Raw genomic sequence first — 24,099 nt, forward strand, 5'->3', positions numbered from 1 at the left:
CATTTAGTAAAATATTGCACTACTGTCAATTGACTGTTGAGAAGTCCTGAACCCTGTGCACACTGTACATCCAAATTAGCCTAAGTAGCTGAGTAGTGTAAATGCACTTGTACATGCTATTTATGCATACACTTATAAATATAATAAAAGCTTACATATACTTTATAAACAAAATGTCTAGACATCATCTGTCATTTATTGGAAATGATTGGTGATTCATGAAAGGAGGCTACTGGGACATGGCAAAAGATGACATTAGATATTTATTACACAAATTATAAATCATTATATTACATCTTCTACACAGAATTGACTAAACAGCCTTTAGATACAGCCATAGTGAGTGAATGTGTAATTAAACAGCTCAGTATAAACTGTGTAAACTGGCAACTCAGTGTACATTACAGAACATCCCTGGTGGTCATCTTAATTTCCAGGAAGAAACTTTAGTCTGCTGAAAGAGTGATTACCGCACGGAGCACCTTCACGCCAAAGGATAGTCTCGTTAACCTCACACGCTACTGTCTTGAGCGTCTCCGCAGTCCCAGCACAAACACACAGTGTACAGTTCCAGCCCTATCACGACTATGTTGACAGCAGAATGGCCCAGACCAAGGTCAAGGTAACTATCGTTCAAAGTCAAACAGCTCAGCTTCTTTCTCCTTCCAGAATGCAAAGCTACGGTCTATGTATCTGCAAATTTCATTATTCGTGAAACATGAGAAGTCTGTGTTCTCACTTGCCCTGTGGGGCCTCTCATCTTGTGCAGCGTTCTCAACAATGACTCTGGGGACCGCCATAACTGCAGGGTGATCTGGGGATTTGGGGGGTGGAGCCTTGCCTTTTGTCCCAAAGAACTGGGCCTTGATGTCTTCAAAGCCATCTCCCCATTCCCGGTTGCCAGCCTCGATGTCTCTCAGCACAGCCCGGTGGAAGTCTCTCACTGTCTCCCAGGAGAAAGCCCCTATGTGGTCAAACACCTCAAAGCAGAGCAAGTGCCTCATCTTCCGCTCCTGGGCCGGCAGGTCCTGCTCCAGGATGTGGAAGTAACCCAGCATGAAGAGTTCCAGGGTCAGGCTGTCATAAGGCACAGTGGCACCATCCACTCGTGGGAGGAACTGCTCAGGAGAGTAGGTGACCCGCTTCCTCTGGAGGCCACGGATCTGGCGTGAAGGAACCCCTGCGTTGACGCTCCTCCAGCTGTGAATCATTTTGTCTATGGTGGTCCTTTGCCTGTAGAGGTGATACAGTGAGGCATTCTTTGGCTGAGGGACTAGGAGGGTATCACTGTGGTTTTCTGCTGAGCTCTGTACGTCAACGTCTTGTCTCAGTTTGGCTCTCACAGACATAGCGTAGGCAGACTTTTTCCAGTGGCTCAAGAACAGGACAACAATTCTCTCTTTACGCAAACCTGTAGTCTCTTTAACTTTAGCTGTTCCTTCACTGTTAGCGAACTTGCATGTAATGCTGCTCTCACTAATGAGACTCAGGTCTTCTATTACACTCATCCCTGACTCATGCCCTTCTGGGGAGTTACATACATTTGGTTGCGTTGTGTTAGCCGCAGATATATTGTTTAACTGGCCAGAGAATGGATACATGTTTCCCATCTGATTCTCAAAATTGGATCTTAAATTCCTCACTGAAACCCCCGACAGCTGAACCTCCATTTCTGACGTTTCTCTCTTGCCCTTGAGCGAGGTTTGTTTTCCCGGCTGCGTGGTGAAGACTGATGTGCTGGCCATTTTGCAGTCAGCGGCATCGCCGTCTCGGCCCTTGAGGTTGCTCAGAAGCAGAGACATGCTCTTCACCACCCCCGAGATACGGTGACACCATATGGGCAAAGAGAGTGAGTCCATCGCGTTTGGCTGCCGCTGGAACTGAGTGTTGATGGAGATGTTCACAATGGGGGCGGGCAGGACCACCCGGAGCTCCTCGACCAGACGGGCCAACTCCTGCTCATAGGCCTGACACTTCTTCTGAAGGGACACGGCCTCAATCTGTCCTTCCAAGTACACCAAGTCATCCTCTGTTAACAACTCGCCAAAGGGACCTAAGATGGCGTTATGGACCTCTGAGTACCTCCAGCAGTCCACACATTTGTCATTAGCCTGACAGGAATGAGAGAATCACATTCAATCAGTGACCAGAAGTAATAATATTGAGAAGTGAATTCAAGCTCGAACGAAACGTTTCATTTACTCTCTGATATAGAGGTGTGAACATGGGGCTGGTGTCTGCCATGTTCTTCTGTCATTCAGTTGTATTGTGTCTGTACTGGTTGCTTAAAGACCTGAGTCTGTAGATGTAGTTAACTCACCCTGTTAGTGAAGCTCCCTCCGTACGGCCATTTAAACACGGACTGCCCTAAACTTTACTAGCACAATTGGGTGTCTTATTAAGAACTAAAACTCAATTATAGTACTGACTAATCTCTAATAAATCACTATTGGCCTCGTGTCCTCATCTTGCATTATGTGTTGTGTTGTTGGCCACAGGAGGATGGATTCCCCTCATGAGGTTCATCATGCTCTCATGGACTTTTCCCTTGACGCTAGGAATGTTCTTTGGAGGCCTGAAACCTGCTTATCTGCATATGTACGTTCTGTAAAGCTGCTTCACGACAACATGCACAGACAATCGTTCAAGATGCTTCATGTGCCGTTCTGCAGCCCTCGTGTCCATGAACACGTTTATTAGCAGACATTTACCTTTGGCTGTTGATCCTCTTCGTCCTGCAGCCGCGCCTGAAGCTTCCGCACCAGGACCTGCCGCTTCCACTCAGGGATGGAGGTCCCGTGTTCATCGTGGGTGGGAACCAGCAAGTCAACGTCAGACGCGCTTGCCTCCTCCGTCAGGTTGGACGTTTTCTTCTCTCTCTTATAAAATAAACGGAAGTTCTGCCTGAGTTTGATTCTGATTATAGTTCCAGGACTGCAATTGGTGGAGGAACATAATCGGGTCATCTGCGTGGTCGTTAATAAACAATGAATGTCGGCTGCAGGTGCTTTTAGCACAAGTGCAGTGTATTTGAGTCGCGTATCAGCTATCAAAGTCTGACATGAATCAGGGGCACGAAAACAAGGAAACACTAATCAGTACTAATCAGCTTTGCTCCTTCAGAGCTATTCATCCCCAGCCTGGTCACGTGTAGGATTTATCAGCACTATAAACTGTTGCACTATAAATTGTTGTATAGATTTAGACTTTTTATAGATTTGTTTTATAGATTTAGATATACTTTTTAGCTTACAGATTGTTAAATATTTCCACACATTTAAACCTCCAACCAATCATAAATCCATTCTTCAAAATCTTTTTACTCTTTTGTAAAACATGCAGTGGTAAGATCCTGTTCTACAGGTTAGATACAGATGGAATAGCATTTAAAAGCTAGAATCAGGAAATTAGCAATATATTAAATTTACTGCATGTCCAGTGAAGACTGCTGAAATTCCTGCTTGCCTCCACAACCTCGGGGACTTTGTTTGAGTCATCGGTGCCTCGTTCACATCAGGGTGCTTCCTTGTGGTGAACGAGGACACAACTGTAAGAGCAAACACACACACACACCCACTCACACACACGTACGGAAACACACACACGCACACAAACACCCACTCACACACACACATACACACACACACGCACACACCCACACACACGCACACAAATGAATTTATTTTATATTTATGCATTTAAAAATAAATCCTGAAAGTTCTCTACAGTTCAGTGTTTCTCCTGCTCTATGACATGCAAATAAATGTATTAATTGACTTATGCGCAGTGTTGCGAATAACGCCGTTAAAAATAACGGCGTTAGGTAACAGCGTCATTTTGTCAGTAACGGGATAATATAATTAATTACTTTTCCTGTCGTTACAGCGCCGTTGACGTTACTCAGCCCCGGTTCTGGACTGCTTTGCTTGGGGGGGCAGTAAAACATAATGAGGGGGCATGTTGATAGTCATGTTTATGAAGCCAGAAATATATTCAAGGCTTGATTTGTGCATGAATGATGACTATTGATACTGGCTTAAAGTGATGTATTAGGTAAAGAAATAAAAATGCACATTTTCGAACTTAAAACTTAAAACACAATGATTAAAAAATACATGTTGATTATGTAAATGGAGAACAAAGATTATCTAATTGTATTTCATTTCAATACTGCCATTACTAATAGAACAACTCTATTTCTTGAAAGGCTGACAAATACACAGACTGAGAATATTCAAACATGGAAATAGGAATGAGTGAGAATATTTATATTACTGGGAAATTAAAATATAAAGAAAACAAAAGAATACAAATTCTGTTATAAAAGGGAGTATTCGTCACATTTCTCTTTTGAAAAAGAAAAAAATATGAAAGTACATAAAATAAGAAATCTATCTACAGTACTGCACTTTAATGGTAAAAAATCTGGTAAAGTATTGAAGTTTTTATTGATGTTATGAAACGTACTGGTACAATGCGGTATTTATGCACAGTATAACAATACTGGCTGTGATGGTGAGGAATCGTTTAAACCAGGTATGTCAAAGTCAAATACACCGAGGGCCAAAAAAACAAATTTGCTACAAGCCGAGGGCCGGACTGGTTCAATGTTTATTAAAACATATTGAAATGATTGCACATAGCCTATTGAACCAAGACCTAACACAGTGTATATTATTTAATGTTTAAATGAATAAAGCAATATTTTCTTATGGATCTGTCAGTAATTTCAAGTGAAAACATTTTTCAACAGGCAAACAGATAAAAGCAAACTTCCTTCAAAGAAAAATCACATGAAGACACACAGAAGACACACAGGTTTACCTTTTACCTCCGTGAACATGTACTCTGCCTCCCACCTGGCTTGAAACCCGTTCTCAGTGTCCACCTTACGTTTAGTCATTTTTGAGAAGGGGGATAGCTGAACGTTGATGTCTGCTCTGACTGCTGATTTAGGTTTATACTTTCGCGAGTGACCATAGTGCGCAACTCCGAATTTTAATGTTGCAGGTTTGAAAAGTGCTGCAATTTAGGCTAAAGTACTTGAAAATGGTTTAAATTGTAACTACTTCATTTCACAACAAATATCTGTCTGACTGAACAGTTCTCTTGTATTACGTTAACAAATACGAGCCTCTTGTAATTCCAGGACGAAACATGAGAGAACGTGAAGACGTTAAGATTGGGGAAAATAAACAACCATTAAATAATGTGAATAAAAAGCGAATTATTTCGAGTATATGTATAAATATTTAACATATTTAAGTTTAACGTGCTGGAAAATATTGAAATGGACCTTTAAAGTGACGTACAAGTGCTTGAATTCCACCTTATAAAGGTGTATGAACCCTGCAAACATGACTTTGTTCATTGCGCTGGCGGAGCCACTGCGATTACGTCATTTTCGCCGCGCGGACCCTCGCGACGCTTCGCGCTGCAGTGACTTCGCAGGCTACAGTTGCATTGTGGGGAATGTAGTGTTTGTGCGTACAAAACACCATCGGGCGGCTGTGGCCTGCGGGCCGGTTCTAATAGTAATTCAATATCATCCAGGGGGCCATAGATAATCAATTCGCGGGCCGGATCTGGCTCGCGGGCCTTGACTTTGACATATGTGGTTTAGACCATGAGCCGCGACGGCTTGCACGGGGGAAAGAGCAGCCTCGCGCGCTGTCGTGCACCTCTCGAATTTTGTAACTTCGCGCGCGCCGCGCCTCAGCGCAATGAACAATGTCATGTTTGCCGGGTTCATACACCTATACAAGGTGGAATTAAAGCACTTGTACCTCACTTTAAAGGTCCAGTTCAATATTTCTCAGCACGTTAAACTTAATTAAGTTAAATATTTATCCATATACTCAAAATAATTCGCTTTTTTAATCACACTTTCAAAACGCCCAATCTTAACGTCTTCACGTTCTCTCATGTTTCCTCCTGGAATTACAAGAGGCTCGTATTTGTTAACCTAAGACAAGAGAACTGGGGTGGGTTTCCCGAAACGTTCGTAGCGCTAAGTACTTCTTAACCTCGTACGTTTCATACGAGGTTACGAAGTACTTGGCGCTACGAACGTTTCGGGAAACCCACCCCTGTTCATTCAGACAGATATTTGTTGTGAAACGAAGTAGCTACAATTTCAACATTTTCAACATTACTTTAGCCTAAATTCCAGCACTTTTCAAATCTGAAAAAGCAACATTAAAATTCGTCAGGTAAATGTTCATTCCCCTGTTTTTTATTTCCACATATCGTTTCGGACAACACTGCGCGGCAAGTATTTAAACGCTTCCGCCGTTCGCGCAGGTTTAGGAGAACCAAGTTAGCCTAACCACTAACGGCTAATAAAATAATTTAAGCAACACCTATGTAAGAGGTGAGTAACATTAAAGCAACGAAAAACCACAGTTAAGCAAATATTACCATGTGGAAGTCAGTTTAAACTCAGAAGAGTGTTTACCAGTATACCCGTCTTTCACTCACACTAACAGAACATTTACTGCCGAACTGAACCTTTTGGGGCGGTCTGCCGATTTTTATATGACTCAAAGAGCCAATCAGGAATAAGCAAGGAAATATCTTCACGATGTAAAGCAAAATGCATTTTTGTGATTGGTTCAGAGATAATAAAAAAAAGCCGTTGCTTGCATTGTGCTTGGGGGGGGCAAAGACACAATTTGGGGGGGCAATGCCCCCCTCTGCCCCCCCCTAGCGCCGGCCCTGACGTTACTGGTCATTAAAAGCGGTGCGTTATATACTAACAGTAATGCGAGCGGACCGCTGCCCAGGCTAGTGAGGAGTAACAGATCTCGATAGGTCACAGTTCTCGGTGTAACACCTGTTTAACTTAACAAGTCAGTAAGCGATTGGCTAAGGCAGCGTTATGGTAGCCAATCAAAGCCAGTGTTTTTACACGCGCGCCGAATCACACCAGCGACACACGACACAAATGGACAAGAGGCAGAAATGGCGAGTCAGGAGCAAGCCGAAGAAAAATTAGCATTTTCAAGGTGGCGATATAAACATTATTTAAGAAAATACTTAAAGTTCCTGAATGTCTACCAGACTGGGTATTTGATTTATTTAATTAAGAATAGAGGTTTTATTGTTAAGTTTACTTCTCTCAGGTTGAGAGAATTTAATTTAATTTGATAGATGTAAATGCACTTTATATAGCGTAACTGTTTACTTTTGCTTTTTATTATTATTATTATTTACAATGATTTGGGATTTTAAAGGATTTTATCCTGCACTGGTCTGTTGATGTGTAATAAATATCAAAAGTTAAACATCTTTCTGATCTACTCATTTCAACTGACTGTGAAAACTGCTTTTTCAAAAAATCCTTATTCATTGGCATATAACTTTTTTTTTAACTGTAATGCAAATAGTTACTTTCCCTGGTAACGAGTTACTTTTATTATAGAGTAATTCAGTTACTAACTCAGTTACTTTTTTGAACAAGTAGGCTAGTGAGTAACTATAACTAATTACTTTTTTAAAGTAACGTTCCTAACACTGCTTATGCGTAATGCAAACAAACGTCTCTGCTGGTCTGAGATCAGATCATTCCTCTCACAGTGTTATATCTTTTTTGTTAGAATTTGGATATGTTATGTGGCCAGATAGCATCTGTTGGAAATCTGTAATGAACATAGAGCCTAGTATTCACACTGGCTCAGGAGGGCACCGCGTCTGGCCACCAAGTCAAGTTCCCTGAGCTGCTGAGCACCCCTGGACCATCACCCCATCACCCCATGGTTCTCACCTACTCCTTGTTAAGTGGTCAGTGATGGTGTATTTAAGATTCTCTTTGCTACGTTGTATGAGGGTTTCCATGCCTGTATCAGGGTTCTTGCAGGTTTCAGTGAGTTAAATTTAAGACTTTTTTAAGACCTTTTAAGACCATTCTCAGTGAAATTTAAGACCAACACAACATATTACCACAAACAATCCAATGATCCCAGATACTCTTAAAACATTTTATTTTGATTAATTTAGTTACAGGATTACATTAATTCAATACTAAAACAGATAATCAAAATAGTAACATTCTCAACCCAAGCAACCTTACCAACACAACACTAGCATATCTACATACAACCTCACCCTACATATCTCTGAGTTCTTCCTTTTCAGTACCAATCTCAGCATTTGACTTGGAAAGGAGCTGAGCCATCTTGGATCCAGCCTTGCCCTCAGCTTCTTCTGCAAGAGAATCTGCCACTCTAGCAAGACAAGTGGATACGTCTTCCAAGCTTTTTCTTCCTTTTCTTAAGGTCCTCTAAAGACTGCTCAGTCAGCTCTCTTTTCTGGCTCTGGGATTCCTTTTCTTTCCTGATTCATTCCTGATCCAGAAAGAGTCAGTATTTTGACCGTGCTGCACCCACAGATGCTAATAGTTCCTTGGTGAGGGGAACCTGTGACACCTCCATGCATTGTGACAGTCACATATGAGTCTGTGTGTGCCAGTTGTGTCCTCTTGCATGTTTTCTGCCTCCACCTCCTTGTTGGAAAATAAGAAATAAAAAGATAGACGTACACCATCAAATTAAATAATCATACACACATTATACATTTAACAACATGTAGACTCAGCCTATCTTCAAGTATGTCTAAGGCATGGATTGACCAAAATCCTCACACCCTGCAGCTGATAAAATTTATTAAATGTTACATTTTGGTTAAATTACTGAAATAAATGAAATTATAAAATTAACTAATTAAATAAAGGCTCAGAATTTTCTTTCCCCAGGCCATCTGTATCTTAAAACACACAAAACTTTTTTAACCCCCTACCTTCTTTTCTATTTATTATCCCGATGAAACCAACTTACTTTGTCTAGCCATGCTGAATATGAATTTGAATGTTAACATTGAAAACGTTGGGACACTACCTGTTTTTACCCTATGTATATATGCCCACTAAAAGGCAATACATCAGTACAATGTAAATAAAACCATGTGCAATCCATGAAACAGAGCATGGGACAGTGGAACATGTTTCAAAACATGACATAACCCATCTACAGGGCATAGTTGTTTTTTTTACATTTTACATGATTTAACACAGTAAATATATTTTTATTTCCTCTAGCTGGGATTTAGCATGCATTGAAACATTTCTCTAACTCAATGCCATGGACAGTACATGGTTCTGAGATGTTTTTGTATTGTAGCCTAATTGTATAATAAATGGTTAACACATTGAAAAGAAGACTGTGGAGCATAAGTAAGGATCACTTACTTTGATAAGTTTTGGTAGATCCTGCGCTGTTTCATGGCCCATGAAATGAGAGCCCATGTACCTCGATTGCACATATCCATTGCTCCAGAACCGAACATGAAGATCCAGCTGTTTGGATTTTGTGGTTGAATTAAAGCTTTCATCGAACATTAATACATACGGCCCGGTAAGAGCGTATCAACTCTCTCTTGATGAAGTCTGCCAAGCCAAATCTAGCTATATATGCGATTTGTTTAGCCCACACGAAAACTTTTTCGCGATATTCGAACCAGGGAACATTGCCGTCACTCTATCCTAATGTAGCCCGAATATCATTAGCCGAAGCACTAGTGATACTGCGGTGGAGTCCGGCGGGACCCGGCACTGACGATAGCGAAGACGGCGGGGATGAGGCACAAAATTGCGTGAAGGCTTTTCGCGACAAGGGCCGTTTCCTGCCTGCGGTTATTATGGGTTTTGTAGTTTAATTAATTAACACGTACCAACACCTGTAGCCGCGCACAAACACAGACAACACAGAACTGACTTCCGGACGTTTCGATTAAACTACACTTTTCTAAAATTAACTAAGGTAAAATTTTAAGACCTGACTAAATTAAATTTAAGACCTTGGATGAAAATCTGGCTGTTTTTTAAGTCTTTTAAGGCCTTAAATTTAAAGTTTTGAATTTCAGACATTTTAAGACTTTTTAAGACCCCGCGGGAACCCTGTGTATGTGTCTTGTCTGGTTTTGGGCTCTGCTAATTCTCACTAGTTTGGATTGTCCCCTTTGGTTTGTTTAACTGTTTACCTATTGACCTCTGGTATCTGTGACCTCTACCTGTTCCTTGGGATGTTGATGTTGGATTTGTGTCTTGGATTTGTCTGCTGGTTTGGCACAAGTTGTCTGATCTCATGAGTAGATCTGTGTAATCATTCATAACTGTTTGCCCCTGTAAATTGCCCCTGTGTGAGCATCACCTGCAGAAGCCAGTTGTATGTGTTGAATGGAACGTGCTGCAGTGGTGGTGGAGGGCAGAGAGGAGGGGTCAGGGCACGTTGGGGCAGGGGGGCGGAGCTGGGCTGGCTCCTCCTTCAGAGACAGCTGGGACAACAAAACAAAGGCGGGGTTTAGGCTGGGATAACACAACAAAGGCGGGGTTTAGGCTGGGGTAGCACTACAAAGGCAGGGTTTAGGCTGGGATAACACAACAAAGGCGGGGTTTAGGCTGGGGTAGCACTACAAAGGCGGGGTTTAGACTGGGATGACACAACAAAGGCGGGGTTTATGAAGAGCTTCATGTCAGGGCCACCTGAACTACAGCATTGAAATTCTCATAACCATTAGAGGGTTTTGCTCCCTAATAAACAGAAAAAACATTTGTTCTAGGTACCTGTATATCAGAAGTATCTAAGACTTGTTTTTAAGACCTTCATAGTCCATGAGTCTCAGGTTCAGTTCTGAAGACCCCCATTAGCTGTAATAAACCTGACTGAGCTCACAGAGGTCTTGCTGAATACGTGTGTTGGAGCAGAGATAACAGATGGAAGGAGAGGAGGAGTGTGAGAGGAACCAGCGCTATGTACCTTCACACTCACCCTGCTGCTCTGCAGTGTTGTTCGTAAAGAAGCTGATTTACAGACCTTAATATGACTGGGATCCTTGTGTAGAATTACCTCACTACCTTCCATTACTGCCCTGGGGCTTTTCTCACTGGACTTGTCTGGGACGGGTTGGTGGCGACCAGCTGCATCAAACGGAGTCCTTTCTTCTTCTATGAGAATGATGTCTGGGGGAAGGAGACTGTCCACGGAGCCTTGAAACTAATAAGACAAATGAAACAGTAAGTGTGACTTTTGATGGTTTATAAGAACAAGTTGACATGTCTTAAAGTCAGATAGATCCAAGGTCATATGGCATATTTGTGTAGTCTGTAAAAAAGCCTCTGAAATGATAAAAGTCCTTAATATAGAACACAACCCATGTAACCCAACAGATATATAATAGGCAACCTATAGAGTTCTTTTATTTTGGAAAATGGATTACATTACACTTGCTGTAACAGTGATTCAGAGCTCTTTAGCGCTGATATAGTGCAGCTATTTGCTACCACACAGACCCATGTCATCAAACACATGACACTGTCTGATGTGACCAACATTCAAACCTATGTGGTAGATCACAGTAAACTGTACATCAACAAAATGAGTTTTATTTTCAAAGAAAACTTTTTTGCAGTAAGAGGTTCCAGCTTTGCTGTGAGTAACCGTCTGTACAGAGTGTTTGACTGAAGGGATCATCCTGTTTTTACTCTATATCCTTTCTTTGTCTTTATAATATCCCATTACATAATGTCTTCTGTATTTTCCCTCACTTGTTCTCTCTTCACATAATGAGAATAAAATAAAATACCACTTGTTCATTGCAGAGATCTTGACTTGCCATGTTATGTCAGTGGCAAATGTATTAACATAATGGCAAAATAAACCTTGTTAATATGTGGCACACAAACCAATGATGAGGATCCAAACAATTGTGAACTAATCATGAACTAATGCAGTTTCACTGATAATTATCATTCCATTACATTTTTATGAAATCCTGACATAAAAGGGTTTGTAAATATCCATTTGCTTCATTATTTAAACAGTTTGGCCTATTGTAGTGAAATAGTAACACACACATGCTCCACATGCACAGTGTTTACAGCACACTTTAAGGGTTGCCATAACATTTCTGTAAATTACACAAATGTGCAATTTTATAACCACCATATAAAGTAATATCTTCTAAGATTCCACTTTTTAAGCATGCTGAATAGAAATGTACTCTAAAACACCACTAAATTATTTTTTATCAGTTTATAACCAGATGCATTTAATTGTATCATTTAAAAAATCATATTTAGAGACATCAACTTAAAATAACTCACTGTATATCGTAACGTCAGGCTGGGCTCTTAACCCATGGAAGATCAGAGAGGATTGTCGGCCCTCCGAGCAGTAACCCGTACAGTCACGTGAGTGACCATAAGCCTCAAACGCCTCTATTAGCAATACATTGACACTGGAGGTCTTCCTCCCGAGGTGTCATTGAATAATTAAATGCTGTTAATTAATAATTAAATGGCTGAGTGTCCTGTTGTGACTGAAAATCAGAAGGGGTCTGATGAGGGTGTGGAGGGTCTGCACTGTATGTATGTCACACTACCCCACAAACAGGTGGGCGGGGCTTGAAGATTACCCAACCACCTGTTTGGCAGCATTACCATTTATCTAATGTCTGGTAAGTAAAACCAAATGGCAGATTACTGACAAGCAAGATACATCCATACATACGCACACTGTCTTCAACACACAGACGTGCACAGATGAATATTCTCAAACTCACCATCAACACCACCTCGAAAATAACATCTAAAACGTCAACAACTATATATTCATGGTGTCTTTAACAACTAAATATGACTCACTTTGGTTCAAGGTTAAATTAATATTATGTGGGTTACATTAACTGTGAAGCAGTAAACAATATTTATGTAAAAAATTATTCATGTTACTCCAATAAGCAGTGAAATCACCTACATGTACAATACCTTAATTGCTTATATGAATGTAATTATAAAAAAAATTCTACCAATTTAAGGAATCTAATTTTAAATCTTGAAAAGTACAGCTAAACAAAATATAGTTCTCCCCCCCATGAAATGGATTGAGTATTATATGCTGAATCTTGCACTTATGGTCGAATCAGTGTTATTGTAGTCATTTTTCAGTGTGTGAATCCGACTCTAAATGTCAGCGTGAATCAGAGTAAAAGTTCCTAACTGCTGTTCCTAACTGTCCTAAGTGTTTATTAATACGGTAATTCTCATGTACGGTAGATCAAGGTATTCGGACGTTATATATTCTACTATCTACTTAAAATATCTATAGGGCAATTTAGCTATGGACATTTGTCATTGGGACACAAAAGATACGTCGTATGCTTCGTCAGCGTAAACAAGAACCAAATCACTATACAACTTAGAGATCACAACACAGCTCGCTGGCAGGGTTCTGATGGACCGGCTTGGCGGGAGGGCACGCGAACATGCGGGCGGAGAATGTGTGACAGGCGCGAGCTGCTCGCTGGTTCTGAAACGCGACACGCGGAGCTCGAATGACGCTTCTCTGCTGCGAACTCAGAAATGAGGCAGAGAGGGGGTATGATAACTGATAGCCACGTAGACAGACCTAACCGCTCTTTTAATTCTCCCCCTCCTGTCTTCATCGGTTTTAATATGCATTGCTGATGTAGCGCCAGGAACAAACGGCGGGAGCAGAGCAGGTTTTCCACTTCGATAACGCGGTTCAGCTTCACCTGATGCTGTGTAGCCTATACGGCAGCAGCAGACGTGTGTGTGTGTGTGTGTGTGCCCGCCTGCTGAACCAGAGAGGGGGCGCCTACGTCATATACTTGTATTTCGTTCAAGGTCAGATGCATGTATTAGCTTTAGAATAGATTTTAAGGTTCTAGTCATGGTTTTTAAATGTCTTCATGGTCTTGCCCCTCTTTACCTGAGTGAAATGATGGTTAGATATGTTCCAGTCAGGTCTCTCAGGTCTTCAAACAGTAATCTACTGGTGATTCCTAAAAGCCGATTAAAGATTGGCGAGGGTGCTTTTAGCCACTATGGCCCAAAGCTCTGGAATTCTCTTCCTGAAGAGCTCAGAGGCATTTCATCCCTGCATAGTTTTAAGAGCAGTCTCAAAACATTCCTGTTTAGATCCGCTTTTAGTTAAGAAACTCTATCTTAATAGTTTTATCTTATTTACTTTACTTTTTATTATCTTATTTACTTTACTTTTTTACTTTTTATGTTATTTTAATATTTTTATCTTTAATTTCTTTTAACATTTTCTTTTTGTCTTATCTCCTTTTAATGTTTCTTTTATTTATACTGTAAAGCACTTTTGTCACGTTGAGGACCCCGGCCCCTCCCTTTTGGGCGTGTGTCAACGTTGTCTACGTGCTTTGTCTGCGTCAGTGGATATCCGTGGTTAGGGTCTTGTCGTGTGATTAATAAGTCTCACCTGTGAATCATCTCGTGATCACGTGGGGATAATGTGGTTCGTCTATTTAATGTGCGCTCACGCAGTGTCCTGTGCTCGTCGTTGTCTAAGTCTGCACGTTGTGTGCCGTGTTCATGTTAATTGTGCGCTAATTGCGCAGTATCTGTGTAAATTAAAGAGGTGATTGTGCGTAAACCATCGGACTCGTGTCTCGTCCGTCTCTCCGACGCAAACGTCACAGAACGACGAGCCACCAGAGACACCAGGACTATGCCAGGCTACAAAGCCAAGCAGAAGAAGGGAAAGAAGCCTAGCAAGCGGCATCACCACTCTTCGTCTCCCCCATGTCGCGACTCAACGCCGACTCTGGCGCAGAGTCGGATGGACCCAGAATGCTCGTACCTACTGTGTGCGGCTCGGGAGACCGCTATTCCCGAGCTGGCGGAGGAATATCACAAGACAGCGGTACGGGTATGGCAGGAGAGGCACCCCTCGCCATCCAGAGGTCTCTCGCCCCTGCGGGTGGGCGTCCACGAGCTGGAGGAGGAGCTTCCCTATCGCGAGGTGGGGCGAGAGAAGGACACCCCCCTGCGCCTAGACACCACACCGACGGTCGAGGCGTTGGAGAGGGACCCGTTGTGTGCCAACTTGCTGCGGTTGGCTCGGGAGACCTCCAGCCCCGAGTGGGCGGTGGTGTTCCGTCAGGAGGCGGTGAGGGGTTGGCTGGAACGACACCCCTCTCCTTCCCGCGGCCACTGGCCTCTGGGGATGGGTGCCTGCACGATCGATACCACGGCATCCACCCCAGAGACCGAGTTCGGTGAGGGGGAGTCCAAGGAGGAAGAGGAGCACCTCCCTCCGTCCGTGGGTCCCTCTACTACCGTGGACCACGGCGGGGAGGTGGCGGAAGACCCAGCTCCCTCGGTCTGTCACGCCCCCACTGTGGATTATGGAGGGGGCGACGAGGACTATCCCCCGTCGGAGTACGATGACGCGTCTACCGTATACTACGGTGAAGGGGAGCAGGAGAACTATCCCCTGTCGGAGTACGATGACTCCCGCGCGAGGCACCGAGCAAGTCTGCCCGCTGCGCTGCACCGGGCACGTCTGCCCGCCGCGCTGCACCGGGCACGTCTGCCCGCCGCGCTGCACCGGGCACGTCTGCCCGCCGCGCTGCATCTGGCGGAGAGTCCGCAGCGAAGGCAGGAGGGGGACTGCCCAACGCAGCGCCAGCAGCTCCGGACCTCTCTCCCCTGCTCGCTCTCCTCCTGGCGTGAAGCCTGGCGCCTGTTATGTGTTTGTCTGTGCCAGTGTTCGTCATTCTTCCCGTGTGTGTCCCTAACCAGTTTTTCCCTCTTGTGCCACTATGTGTAAGCGTGCCTGTGTGTGTGTTTGTGAATGTTCCGTTTGGTGTGTCTAACGTCTTTTCCCCCGTCTTCCCAGGGAGGGTGTGCTAGGCGATTCGTAGCGGACGCTTCGCCAAGGGCGGTCACCTCCCAGACGCAGGACTGAGCGCGTCGGATCCGCCCATCGTCATGGGTTCGGGGCACTCGGTCCTGTTGGCACCCCGGGACGGGTAGTGCCCTTGGAGGGCGCGTCTGTCACGTTGAGGACCCCGGCCCCTCCCTTTTGGGCGTGTGTCAACGTAGTCCACGTGCATCGTCTGCGTCAGTGGATCTCCGTGGTTAGGGTCTTGTCGTGTGATTAATACGTTTATGGAATCAATATTTTTGATCACGCATAATTAAAGTGAATATTGAATAACGGGTTTTTTTAATTACCATAATCGAACAGTACGTACTGCTAATATTTTACACCACTCTCCTCCACCAAGTCTCTCTAACTTCCTCCCCATTCCAGTAAATCAAATACATATTAAAAAAATACTTAATCATTAATTTTTTGTCAAGATTGTTCCTATCAAACAGTTGTCAACACATTTACTCGTTTACATTCACTGTATGCGGCTTTTGCTATTTGGCGATTAAGAGTTTATGTTTAGAAAACAGTACAGCCCTGCAGAGTATAGTCTTCATTACAAATAGCTACATCCAAGTATAAAATATGAATTAAAAGTGAACTGTAGTGCTAGTGTTAAGTTATGGCTGATAGTACGCAGGTACCAGATACTTCACAAGGTTTAGTAACGTGGAGTAGGTGCACCTAAATGAGAAACCCTTTTTATTGTATAACTTGGTATATATGATACACCAGTAGACAGTATAGAGTAATTCTATGTTCGTGATTTAAAGAACTATTGCAACGCGACTTATGGTTATCAGGTATTGTGATTAACGTGACTAGTTAATACTGCCTTGCATCAACTTCTCATAGATGCAACACGTCACCACGTCTCTATAACTGCTGCTGAATAAGCGGAGTGAACTTGTGGGGCAGGACCTATAGGTCATAACCCCAGTGTCTGCAGGTTGTTGTTTCCGGTTTCACTATGAACTACACCTCTTTAACAAAGAAAACATGCTAATTAGTGAGATCAGGAGGGCCTTAAAGTCCATAAGAGGCACGGGTGGTCTTCTACACACCTGGGCGGAGCGAAGCAGCGTGGCACAGTGGGCGTGGCCGTTGTACTCCGCGAGGTCCACTGCGCTGAATCCATCCGCGTCCTTCTCCAGCGGGCTGACGTGATTGGCCAGCAGAACGTTGCAGCACTGAGTGAATATTAGATTATTATGATTAGTCATATGGTTTTTTAGCTATATGTTTTGATTCCTAGTTTTTAGTCTGTAGTTTGTTTCACATCATCAGTTGCCATGAAAGCAACATATAACAAATACACTTACATTTGAAATACAACATGTCAATATTAATGGTAAAGACAGTCCCGCGTTTTGATGTCCCAGTCCCTATTAATAATCAGTCATTTTAAAGCTGCCAGAGGAAACCTGGTCTGCTTCAATTCAATCATCAACAAAGAAAAGGAAACAGCCGTTTAGGAGAAGCTCTGAGATCTTGGGCCACGGTCTCCGAGGGCTGTGACCGCACCTCCATCTCTCCGTTCTCTGCCGCGTCGTGCAGCGGCGTCCCGCCCCAGCGGTCCCGCACGACCTTGGCACCCATGAGCAGCAGGCGTTCCAGGATGCGATGGCGCCCCTCACTGGCGGCGAAGTGCAGAGCAGTAGCGCCATTCTCATCCTGACATGACAGATCTATGTCAGTGAAGGATGCCTATGAAGCACAAACAACAGGTCTGGGATCAGTCTGACATGAATCTGATTGCAGGCTGTATAAATCATCTTATTAAAGTTGTCAAAAAAACTTTGAGAGAAATTTCTGCTATTGAGCCCCTTAATTACAAGAATTCTACAATTAAACTGGTTAATTTTGAGATTATATGGACTTCATCCTGCTGGTGTCTGTCACATATGAATTCATCTAATGGACTGATACTATGTTCATAAATACAGAAACAGAGACATTTTTGTTTTTTTGTTTTTTTTTTTTTTTTTACAGTTTTTGGCATTTTTGACAACACACATGGTCATAAAGCAGTTGAGCAGAAATCAGCTTTATAGAGAATCTGGGTCCAGACTCCTAATGAGCAAACCAAGGTAAGAGGAGCAGGTTGGTGATTGGTTACTCGGGCTCCAAGTGAGGTATGACTCACCAGCCAGACGACCAGGGCGTGGTGGCCCATGTGGGCGGCAGCATGCAAGACACTCATGCCATCCCGCGCCCTCAGGTGCACGCTGGCCCTGCAGTCTTTCACCAGGTACTCCAGCACGTGCAGGTGCCCCTCTTGGCAGGCCAGGTACAGGGGTGTGGCACCAGTGGACATCTGATGGTCCACACACCTGCACCAGGTGGGAAACTGCCATGAATCATTTCGAGTTGTGCCGGTTATGCCATTTTTTTTGTGTGTCCGTATCAACTACATAAAGCATATGTGTGATGGTACGTGGGTCCACTGTGACAATCACAATGACCATATGTTGTAATCAACCTGCAGCCTCTTAGTCATGGGGTTGGAGGGGGGGGTGGACAGGTGTAAGGTGCATTCATCAGTGAGGTGGAGAAGCTGATGGAGAGAACGTAGTCAGACAGAGGGTGACATCACAGGTGATAACATGTGGTGGGTAAGAGACCCCTTGTGTATTGTTAAGTGCTCCACACAAAGGACACATCTAACATATGTCAGCCCCAGTCACCTAGCCAGGTATCACTAAGGCTGCAGCAGGAGCCTGGAGGACTCTCGGATGATGTTTATGAACCAGGCAGAACATGGAGACACACATACACACACACACGCGCACACACACACACACACACTTCTTAAATATATGAAACGTGAGAACGAGTGGAGTGAATGGTTGGTGAACGGTACGGTTTTGCCTGACTTCAGCCATGTCTGAGCTGTGTGTGCATACGTGAGCGTGAATCACCATGGGGAGTGGGCCACCAGCAGCTTCACACAGGTCAGATCTCCACTGGCTGCAGCGTAGTGAACTGGAAGTGCTCCGCAGTGTGTCTCCAACTCACTGCTGCCCCCTACAGACAGCAGCCACCGCACGGCCTCTGCGTGCCCGAACCTCACCGCCAAGTGTAGGGCCGTCGCTCCTTCCCCATCCTGATCCTGCAGCCGGGACACGTGCAGGACACACATCATCTATCCAGCAGACCAGTGCAGGACACACATCATCTATCCAGCAGACCAGTGCAGGACACACATCATCTATCCAGTAGACCAGTGGCTTGTTATCCCAGGTTTGGCCCGACATCCTATCAAGAATTTCCCTCTGTGATCAATAAATTATTAATCTCTCTATATCTATCTCTATCTATCACTGCACATTGGGATGTGAATGAAGAGGAGCAACACACCTCCACCGCCATTATGGAGTATGTTAAACATCTTTGCCTGCCAATCGCTCACCACACTCAGCCTTGGATATCGGATGACTGCTTGGACCTGGTTGCGAAACGGAAACCAAGCAAAGCAGCTTGACCGCGACGAGTATCGGCAGCTTAACCATGAGGTTCGCTGAAAGCTGAAGGAAGAACGAGATGTTTACTGGAACCAGGTGGCGAAAGAGCTTGAAACATCCACCAATGACAATATCAAGAAGGCAGACGGAGCATTTGTGAAATCATCTGACCAATGGCTTGAACGGTGGAGAGAATTCTTCTAAGGACTGTACAATCATGATCCGCAGACAGGACCACCCCCAGAACCACCGGCTATCAGCCCACCTATGACGCCAATGGCCGATACAGAACCGACTGATCTGGAAGTCAAGACGGCGATCCGCACATTGAACAATGGAAAGGCACCGGGAATCGACAAAGTTACTGCAGAAGCCATCAAGGCCAGCGTAGAAGTCCTACCACGTCGCCTGCACCTCCTCATCACAGAGATCTGGCGCTCAGAGGACATACCATCTCAGTGGAAGAAGGCGACTATTATCCCAATTCACAAGAAGGACAACAGCCAGGAATGTAAGAACCATCACGGCATCAGCCTACTGTCGATCTTAGTTCATCCAGTCACGGCTCCAGAAGCACTGGGAACAAACACGTCGAGAGGAACAAGCAGGGTTCAGGCCTGGCCGAGGATGTATTGATCAAATCTTCTCCCTCCACCAACTGATTGAAGAAAGAACACGATGTGGTCAATGAACAGTCCTCTGCTTCATTGCATACATTGGCCAGCACTATGGAGAACTCTGGAGGCTCCTCCTCCAAGTCATCTGCCTCCTCCAAGAAGCGTATGATGGTTCGACTAGCTAGGTGCAAATCCAAAATTAACTTTCGGAAGAGCTTACCATCAGAACCGGCAGCCGCCAAGGAGACGTTGCCTCATCGCTACTCTTCAACGTTGTGGTAGATGTCATCATGCGGAAAGTCTTCCAAGAAAGAAGCGGGCTCCAGTTCAGCGTTGACCACCATCTAAATGACCTGATGTTTGCTGACAACAGTGCAGTGGCCACCGAAGACGACGCAGAAGCCACTGACATTCTTTATGACATCGCCCGCACTGCCGTGCCGTACGGCCTCAAGATCAAGATGAAGGTGCTGACAATGGATGGATCACCCGCCCATGTACACCTTGACGGACAGCAGATAGAGCAAGCTGTAGTCTTCAAATATCTCGGATCTCTCGTCCAAGAGAAGAAAGTGGCCTCTTCAGCTGACATCCAGGCCACAATTGGGCAAGCGGCCGCAGCATTCGCCTCGCTCACGTGGTGTCTCTGGAAGAAAGACAACATTGCAACAGTGACAAAGATCCGCCTTTTCCGTACACTCATCCTGCCAATCCTGCTCTATGGATCTGAAGCATAGACTTTACTCAAGACGGACACGAACAAGCTCGAGGCTTTCCAAATGCAATGCCCAGTGTTGGGAAGGTTACTTTTAAAATGTAATCCCTTACAGATTACTGATTACATCACTCAAAATGTAATTTGTAACGTAATCAGTTACATTACTTCAAGTGAGTAACTGTAATCTGATTACTTTGGATTACTTATAATATTGTCATTTTTTTAAGCCTGAATGAATGTAGCAACCACACGTTCATCGGTGATTGGTCAAATTTGCGGGAAAGCTGCGGTGATTGGCTGAAGTTGCAACACCGCCCTGAATTTGCGGAGTTTGCTTGAAGTTGCAAATTGCAACATCGCGAATTTCTGGAGGGTCTGATATTCTGATGTCGTGATTTATGTGAATGTGATTGCGTTTTGTCAGTGTTGGATTGGAAGACCAAAAATAGGAAAGTACCGCGATGTAATCCCTTTATTTTAGCAGAGTAACTGTAATCTGATTACCACTTTCTGAAGCAGTAACTGTAACGGATTACAGTTACTCGTAATTTGTAATCTGATTACGTAACGCCGTTACATGTAATCCGTCACTTCCCAACACTGGCAATGCCTCAGACAAATTCTCAAAGTCTCCCTCCGGGACCATCTTACCAACAAGATTATTCGATTAAGGTGTCTGGAGCAACCGACCATTGAAGAAACGATCCAACAACGACGCCTCCGTTGGTTTGGACATGTGTGTAGGATGAGCGAGTCCCGGCTACGACACTGAGAGAGACCGACCTGACCACTGGAAAATTCAAAGCTCTGCACCCAAGAAAACCTGGATAAAGCAGATAGAAGTAGATCTACAGAACCAACGCCTGAATCCAACCCAAGCAAAGGCTGCAGCAATGAACCGAAAGGAATGGAGGAGCGTTGTGAAGAAAGTTCGGGAACCATCGGCACCTACAGCAGCATATTGGTTGCGGAATCGCCCGCAGCAGATCGTCAGCTAAGGGCCAAAGAAGAAAAGAAGACACTGAGATTTCTTTCAATATCCTGCCACATGTCCTCTACTACATCCTACCACATCCAACTCATGGAGAGCTTGATGATTATTGGATGAATCAGATATGTTGAGGCAGGAAAAACACAAAATGCTCAGTCAACAGGTATGTGATTAGCAGTAGTGGAAAACGCTGAACTGTAATAATTTAAATCGATGCATACGGCCTTGGATTAAAGAAGAATAAAGAAGAGTCCATGTAGTGTTATTAGCACAAATGTGCAGCAGCTGGGTACAAGTTTGTATAAGTGAACTATAAATTTGTACCTAGTGAACTAAAGCAACACCTGTAAGGTAGGGCAGTAACATCCTTTTGAGTTGACATTACCTGCAAAGTCAGGTTGGCATCACCATTTACTGATCTGCTTTACAAGTGATTATGTCCCAGACAGAACCATCATTGATTAACAGTTAAATTAGCTCTGTATTTTCAATAGTTTAGCATCTTGCCTCCCCACTCAAACACACAACCCCTTACAGCTGATCGCTTCCTTTATCACTTCACTTGCTCTGTCTGGTTCCGACACAAGTGGGTAATAAAGTGACGGCTCTTGGCTCACCTCGAGTCTGCAGCCCCCATGTCCCAGCAGCCACTGCAGCTCCTGTGTGTGCCCCGTGGCGGCAGCATCGTGGGCAGCCGTGGCTCCATTCCTGGTGCGGGCGTGGCCGCAGAGGTGGGCCTCACCCACCAGGAAGCACAGGCAGCGGAGCTGGCCGCAGCGGGCGGCATGGTGGACGGGCGTGGCCCCCTGGGTGTCGGCAGTGGCGCTGCTGAGATGGCCCGAGTGGAGCAGGGCTCTCAGGGCCTCCAGGTTCCCCTCCCGCGCTGCCTGCATCGCCTTGTGAAGCACCATGTTGCTTTGTTGTCTGCTTGGTACAGGAGTGCCAGGGGTCCAGTCCCTGGTCATCATTATACCCCTCCCTCCCTGTCAAACTGACACCCGAGCACCAGCCAAATTGCCCGAGAGAAGGACAGCTGGTCGGCTGACCAAAGAGGAGAGGCAGTAGGCGATACGTACTAAGGAGCTATAAGGTTAATGAAACGTTCATTCCAAATAAATGTCAGGACATGTGCTTTGGAGTTTTTTTTTTTCTTGTTTCTCCAAACCACACTAAAGTAGAGCTGGAAAACTCACAAAAATATGTGGCATCCTTTACACAGGTGTGACTGCTCACTCTAAAAATGTTCTAGAGTAGAGAGCACAGTTCACCATCACACACACACTTCACTGTAAGGACACAGAGAAATATGCTGCAAACGAAATTTGCCCATCATTTCAATGAAAGGACGAAGGCAGAAACAGGGTGACAGTGTTGCACATTTATTTCACGTCCAACAAAGTGTTAAGTGTCCACAGACATTAGAAGACACAGGTCCAACACTTAAAGAACTTCAGCACCGAGCCCACTACAGCCTATCTATCTATGGTAGAAAGAGGTTACACCTGTGCGCCAGACTGTCCACAGTTTGGTTTATATACACAGCTGATCAGGAGAAATGGAGATGCAATTACAGCAGACACACTTAGTTTTGATAAAGTGTCCTGTACTGTTGTCTCAAACTGCAATATGTGAATGAAAGAATGAAAGACACCATTTAAGATTATTTAACAACCTCCAAACGTCCTGTTCATCTACAATATGTGTATCATTTGTCAATATAGTGTGTTTGTACTGCACTGAGTCCCTTTGTTCAAGACCAGGCTGACAAGGCAAGGATCTTCGTGCATGACAGTGTTTATGTAGACAGTGGTTTCTCAGATCATCAAAATAATACAGTATAATCTGTCCTAACTAGTATTTGTTTGCAAATGCTACTGATATACTGTATGGAGGTAAATAAGCATTGATGCATTAGATTCAACTGTTGAATAAATATATACAGCATGCTGTCACATCCATAGCATTATCTAACAGACAAAAAGAATGAACAAAAAGGACCTGGATCAAAGCACCGAGAGGTGCCACCAGAAAGACCCCAAACCAAACGACATCAGTGGAATACTAAAGGTTTTTTAAAGCTAGTGTGTTTGAGACTGGAGGACTGGTGTGTTTGTACCACAGATGGGTGCTAGCAACAATGAGAGCCATGTGACAGGTGGCATTCAAGTCTCCATCACTTTACAACCTGCTTGTGTGTCTGTCTTTGAGTTTATGCTCTGTGGGTTGGCTGGCCCAAGGCACATAACCCAGTTCTCATATAACACACACACACACACACACACACACACACACACACACACACACTAGTGGAGCGCTACAGTGAATGAATGGCTGTTTGTTCACCACCGCTACAGTACAACACAAGCAGGGAATGCTTCAATCAACATTCTCAATGCCGAGCTGTCAGGGATCACATGTTACTACTCTGATAAGTTACTACCCATTTTAAAATAATTACTCAAACCACCCAGATTCAATGAGGTCTGCACATTCTACATTGAAAACATTTGTTTGGCTTAAATATATGACTCTGGGTCAAGGAACATTCTAA

The 24,099-nt window shown here is 44.2% G+C and overlaps 1 protein-coding gene across 1 annotated transcript; it reads right to left on the reverse strand.

The window, feature by feature from the left end:
• Positions 1 to 301: 301 nt before the first annotated feature.
• On the reverse strand, positions 302 to 22,459 carry espnlb (espin like b). Its single transcript, XM_076977256.1, has 9 exons — positions 22,166 to 22,459; positions 18,680 to 18,870; positions 17,905 to 18,091; positions 17,283 to 17,465; positions 16,823 to 16,948; positions 10,683 to 11,048; positions 3,429 to 3,680; positions 2,712 to 2,879; positions 302 to 2,111 (listed from the first exon to the last, which is right to left on the reverse strand). The coding sequence occupies exons 1-9, from the start codon at positions 22,457 to 22,459 to the stop codon at positions 627 to 629; spliced, it is 3,252 nt and encodes a 1,083-aa protein (XP_076833371.1). The 3' UTR covers positions 302 to 626.
• Positions 22,460 to 24,099: the final 1,640 nt, after the last annotated feature.

Source organism: Brachyhypopomus gauderio, chromosome 16, assembly GCF_052324685.1.
Source record: "Brachyhypopomus gauderio isolate BG-103 chromosome 16, BGAUD_0.2, whole genome shotgun sequence".
NCBI classification, from domain to species: domain Eukaryota; kingdom Metazoa; phylum Chordata; class Actinopteri; order Gymnotiformes; family Hypopomidae; genus Brachyhypopomus; species Brachyhypopomus gauderio.

Excerpts from the sequence above, each read along its gene's own strand:
- espnlb (XM_076977256.1), bottom strand. The coding sequence starts at position 22,459 with ATGGTGCTTCACAAGGCGATGCAGGCAGCGCGGGAGGGGAACCTGGAG. Across the intron at positions 18,871-22,165 it reads ATGGGGGCTGCAGACTCGAG|GATCAGGATGGGGAAGGAGC; the intron begins GTGAGCCAAGAG and ends TCCCGGCTGCAG. Across the intron at positions 18,092-18,679 it reads CTGGTGGCCCACTCCCCATG|GTGTGTGGACCATCAGATGT; the intron begins GTGATTCACGCT and ends CACCTGGTGCAG.